Here is a 5,262-nt window from a genome sequence, read left to right as displayed (position 1 = left end):
ATTTATAAAAAAAAAATTAATCTTCTGTCATATCATCATTCACATGTAGACCATCATGTTAATACCATAGACTATCACGTGAATATTATAAATTATCACATCAATATTATAACAATAAAAACTATTCTCTTTAACTAAAGAATCATATTAATTAATTTTCTTAATTTAAAGGCTTAATTAAATGTAAAAATATTCATAGATCATGTTCCTTTATTCTTCTTATTCTTACTAATTTATATATTTAAAAAAAATCATTAATCATTTTCAAAATTCTCTAAATAAATGAATAGGAATTTAACTGATTGAACGAATAACCGAAAATCCAATCTGTGTTACCTCATGTTGGTTTTTTTTTTCTTTTCAATCATGATGTGTACTGATGGAATTATAAACATCAACTTCTGTGTAGGGATGTTCATACTTAAGATTTAATAAAATTAATTGATCGTATCGAAGTTTTTTTCCAATTATTTAATTGGTTAATTTTATATTCGGTTGATTGACGGTTAATGATTTTTTCAAACTTCAATTATATGTTAATCAGTCTAAAATCGGTTAATTAATTGAATTATCTGAATAAACCGAAATTGTTAAATATTTAATATATTATATATATTATTCATATGTTACTTAACCTTATGTGTGTTTAAATTTCAATTTTAATCGAATTTAAAAAAATATTTAATATATAAAATATATTATTTACAAATTTATGTTAATTCGGTTAACCGACCGAATTAACTGAACTTTATTTGATTTGGTTAAAAATTTTGAAAAAAATTTGATCCGATTTACGCTTAATAAGAAAAAATTCGGAGTTCAAGGTTTTGGTTATTGCAAAATGGGGCGGCTCCAAAAGTGTGAGCTAAAATAAAGATCGTTTTGAGATTTTAGATGGTATAATATTTAAAAAAATTCATAATATTTTATTAAATAATTATTTTGAATTTTAATTTTTAAAAGTATTTTCATTTTTAATATTTTATTTTGGATAAAAAAGTAGATGAAAATTAGTAGTCAACAAATGAAAAATGCTCTAAAAGAAGACTTTTTGTTCTAAAATAAAACTTTAGTGACTAAAATACTCAAAAAAAGAAAAAAAAATAAAGACCAAAGTTACTATTTAATAAAATATTGTAAATTTTTTTATAAATCAAGATAGCCTTTGTTCAAAGACACTCGATCATTTAATAATGAATTCATATGTAATGTTCAAATCCAAAACCTCAAGAGTAAACAACAATCTCTTGATCACTTAAATCTTTAGCAAACCACTGAAATTGCTTGAATTATGCGATTATGCCATTTTAAATACGAAGATTTTTCTTTTTCCAATTATGAAAATCAACCTCAATGCTGGCCTTACAAGAAATCAAATCTATCCTTTTTCATTTTGGGAGGTTTCAGAGTGTTTTTACCAGGTAACAAGTCTTAACAAAAGAAACTTGCAAAGTAACTTCGGCGATATAATAATCCCATCTTATGCTTCAAAGTCTTCATTAATTGAAAAAAGAAAGGTCTTTCAAAATCATTATATTTTTATCCTTAACCCACTCAAAAGTTCAATATAATGCAACCCTCCAGCCAAATGGGAGAATCAAGAATAAACATATTATCTCCTGTTTAGTACACGCTTGAATGAAGCTCTTTTGTTCAGCTTTAGTTCTGTGTTGTCACCCTGAAACCTTTATCAACCTGCAATTTTGAGTTCTCGTACAATCCGCTTTCACGCTTCGTGTTGTTCAACGCCATAATAGTTTCTGTTATCGTTGTGAGCCATAAACAATCCATAGATGAATTCCATGTACTCTGCTCAGGATCTGTAGTGGGAGCTTCCTTCGATGACACTGAACAGTGTAGTCATATTGTTGATGTCTACAGAGATGATACAGGTGTTTCAGATGACTATTATGAAGATGATCATGAAAACGAAGATGACCACAGTTGAACAGTGTAGTGATATTGTTGATGTCTACAGAGATGATACAGGTGTTTCAGATGACTATTATGAAGAAGATGATCATGAAAACGACGATGACCACAGTTGTTATGATGCAGAAGAAGAATATGGTGATGATTTACACCAAAGAATTGAAGACTTCATTGCTAAGGTCAATAATGGATGGAGAGAGTGGTTAAGCGAGAATGATAGTGAACGACCATGGATGGGTTAATTACACGGTAGAGTTAATTCATATTTTTGCATCTCACCCTCGTGGTAAAAGTAGAAACTATTATTTTATTTTTATTAGTCTAGAAAGATTACAAGGTAATATTTGTTCGAAAGACTTAATAATTTGACAATAAACACTCAAACACCCCTACACACGATAATATTTGATGCACTAAAATTACTAAATTAGAAATTGAAAAGGCTAAAAAAAAAAAACACCAGATGCCTGCAAATATATATTTATCTGAAATCACACCTGAAATTCTCACAATTCTACAACCTTGGAAATTATGGTTATATCAGTTGCAAATTACAACAGAAGAAGCTTTTCAAAAACAAAAAATGTGAACAGCTGATGTACGGCGACAATTTAGAGCGACAAATACCTCAGATTAAGAACAATGCTAGGCTCCTTTTAATCATCTTCGTATTCTAATGAGGAGAAGATAATCCTAACAAATACATAAAAAAATTCTCAGGTTAGTAGGCACATGATTAGAGGGAGCAACTTTGTGTATTTGTATTAATAAAACTTACCAGAATAACGATAAAAATAGGAGAACAACAAGGTACGCAAGTTTATAATAGCGTTGATTCTTCTCTCTTTGAAGCAAGTTAAATATCTCCGTGACATCAACCAGGTGTTGTTTCGATGTGTAACTGATTACAAGAGAAAGTCCAGGAAACAAAAGAAAGCATGTACAATTAGAACCCTCAACAACTTCAATAACAGTTTACATATTTTTCTCTCCAATGAGTATGCTTTGAAGATCTATCCACGATCAATGTGATAAAATGCAACTTGATTTATAGCAAACAATAGCTATAACTTTGCCCAAATAGAGGAAATAAAGCTAATTTTAACTGTAATGCCCTCCAAGATTTATAGCAAACAAATAGCTATAACTTTGCAACAAAAAGGAAAAAAAGAGCCAATACTGCTAGAGAAGAAACAAAGCTAATTTAAACTGTAATACCCTCTGAGGGAGGTTCATATGCCGGCAAATTGAATGCATATGACAAAAGTTCAATAACAGTTTACATTTTTTTTCTCCAATGAGTCTGGTTTGAAGATCTTCCACAATCGACGTGATAAAATGCAACTTGATTTATAGCAAACAATAGCTATAACTTTGCAACAACAAAAAAGAGCCGATACTGCTAGAGAGGAAATAAAGCTAATTTTAACTGTAACGCCCTCCAACATTTATATCAAACAAATAGCTATAACTTTGCAACGAAAAGAAAAGAAAAAAAAGGAGCCGATACGGCTAGAGAGGAAATAAAGCTAATTTTAACTGTAATGCCCTCCAAGATTTATATAGCAAACAATTAGCTATAACTTTGCAACAAAAAGGAAAAAAGAGCCAATACTTCTAGAGAGGAAATAAAGCTAATTTTAACTGTAATACCCTCCAAGATTTATAGCAAACAAATAGCTATAACTTTGCAACAAAAAAGTAAAAAAAAAATAGCCAATACTGCTACAGAAGAAATAAAGCTAATTTAAACTGTAATGCCCTCCGAGGGAGGTTCATATGTCAGCAAATTGAATGCATAAAACAAAAGTTCCATTACTACCTATGTTAGGTTATTAGGTATCTAATGATGCATGTCTTTGCACAAGTTAATAAGCAATGAATCCTTTGATGATTAACAGTATCAAACATGCTCTTGGAACTAAACAGAATTTATAAAGGAGACAGGTTTAAATCCTATTGGATATAGGGAGCTGATGTTGTGCAATTTGAAATGAACTTTGAACTAAAACTAGTGAATATCATTTGAATTTGTCTACACTAATGATGAAAAAGTAGAATAAGATGAGAGAATAACTTACAGTGTCACATTGTAGTATAAATATGGAGTACATAAAAGTGACATGACCCAATGCCCTGTTAATAGATAGAATAAACATAAAAAGCCTTGCAGGAAGAATTCCGGCAAGACGACTTTGTTTATCCGCGATGAAGAGTCATAAGGGTTGATGTAATCAAACTCTAAATCAGCCAAGCATGTGAGCTGAAACAAAATTACCAAGCTGTTAAATTTCATTCTCGGTTCTTATATACCCAAAAAGATCTACAGATGAACATAGATCCTTTTAAAACCCAAAAGAAATCCCCAAACGGTTCTCCAAATCAAAGTGCAGCGGGATGACTATTTACAAAAATATAGCAACACCAAATCAGTACCACACAAGTTTTACAACAAATTTAACAGCCCCAGATAAAAACATTCCAAAAATGCTATTTCTTCTCTTCTTTTCTAATCAGGAAGCACCAAAATTTGCATTTAGGTGATTTTCATGCAACCAAAATAAAACCTAAACAATCATCACCCACCAAGCTGAACAGAAAAGCATAATTAAAATTCAAACAAAAAGAAGTGACATAGAGTAAAAATACAAGCAGACCCAGAAAAAAAATATTCTAGGGTTTAGGAAGGAATTGACCTGATAAATGAGGAGAACAACAAGGGCAATGAGGATGAAGAAAGAAATAAGCCATATGAAAATATCCACCATGACTCCCTTTCTCTGTCCTCCTTGCTATATCTTCCCTTGGATGATAGAAGGATGAAAGCTCAGACGATAAGGAAAGTTGTTGTCTTATTTGTCTGAGAAGCAACAGAAAGATTCGACCAAACGTAGCAAATATGAGTGTTGTCTAAAATTTGAGAGCTTAAAGTAAAGTACCTCATTCAAGTTTTCTCATCCTTGTGCTACCATGGATGGATAGTTGCCCAAGAATGGCATTCCTCGGAAGTTGGGTTTTCTGACCTGAAAGTATGAAAACTCAATGCTAAACAAAGAATGTAATGAATATTGTACTTATATACGGGGTAAAATATATAAAAAAAATATATAAAGGTAAAGTAAATAAATGATATTCCGACAATAGTACGTTAATTTATTAATTATTTTATTATTAAAAGTTATAAAATTGTTAATAAATTATTAATATATTTCAATATCTTCAGTCTTTTATTAAAAAAATAATGATTATTTGAGCTGGACGTTAATTTATTAGTTGAAATATAATACAATCATATTTTAATGATGTCTACTGGCACCGCTGTTGCTTTTA

At 30.2% G+C, this 5,262-nt stretch overlaps 1 protein-coding gene across 2 annotated transcripts; it reads right to left on the bottom strand.

Annotated features, from left to right (window-relative positions):
- Positions 1-1,604: 1,604 nt before the first annotated feature.
- Positions 1,605-4,786, bottom strand: LOC120203619 (protein cornichon homolog 4-like). Of its 2 annotated transcripts, XM_039203859.1 has the most exons (5): positions 4,629-4,786; positions 4,014-4,195; positions 2,711-2,833; positions 2,560-2,625; positions 1,605-1,875 (listed from the first exon to the last, which is right to left on the bottom strand). In XM_039203859.1, exons 1-4 carry the CDS (start codon positions 4,698-4,700, stop codon positions 2,589-2,591), a joined length of 414 nt encoding a protein of 137 aa, XP_039059790.1. In that variant the 5' UTR covers positions 4,701-4,786; the 3' UTR covers positions 1,605-1,875; positions 2,560-2,588. The 2 variants fall into 2 exon arrangements, with proteins under 2 accessions (XP_039059790.1, XP_039059789.1); XM_039203858.1 differs by lacking the exon at positions 1,605-1,875 and having other exon boundaries at positions 2,373-2,625.
- Between the last annotated feature and the right edge of the window lie 476 nt (positions 4,787-5,262).

This window comes from Hibiscus syriacus, unplaced genomic scaffold (genome assembly GCF_006381635.1).
Source record: "Hibiscus syriacus cultivar Baekdansim isolate YM2019G1 unplaced genomic scaffold, ASM638163v2 tig00010204_pilon, whole genome shotgun sequence".
Taxonomy (NCBI): domain Eukaryota; kingdom Viridiplantae; phylum Streptophyta; class Magnoliopsida; order Malvales; family Malvaceae; genus Hibiscus; species Hibiscus syriacus.
The sequence above is the reverse complement of the archived record's forward strand: the minus strand, read 5'-3'. Positions and strand labels throughout refer to the sequence as shown.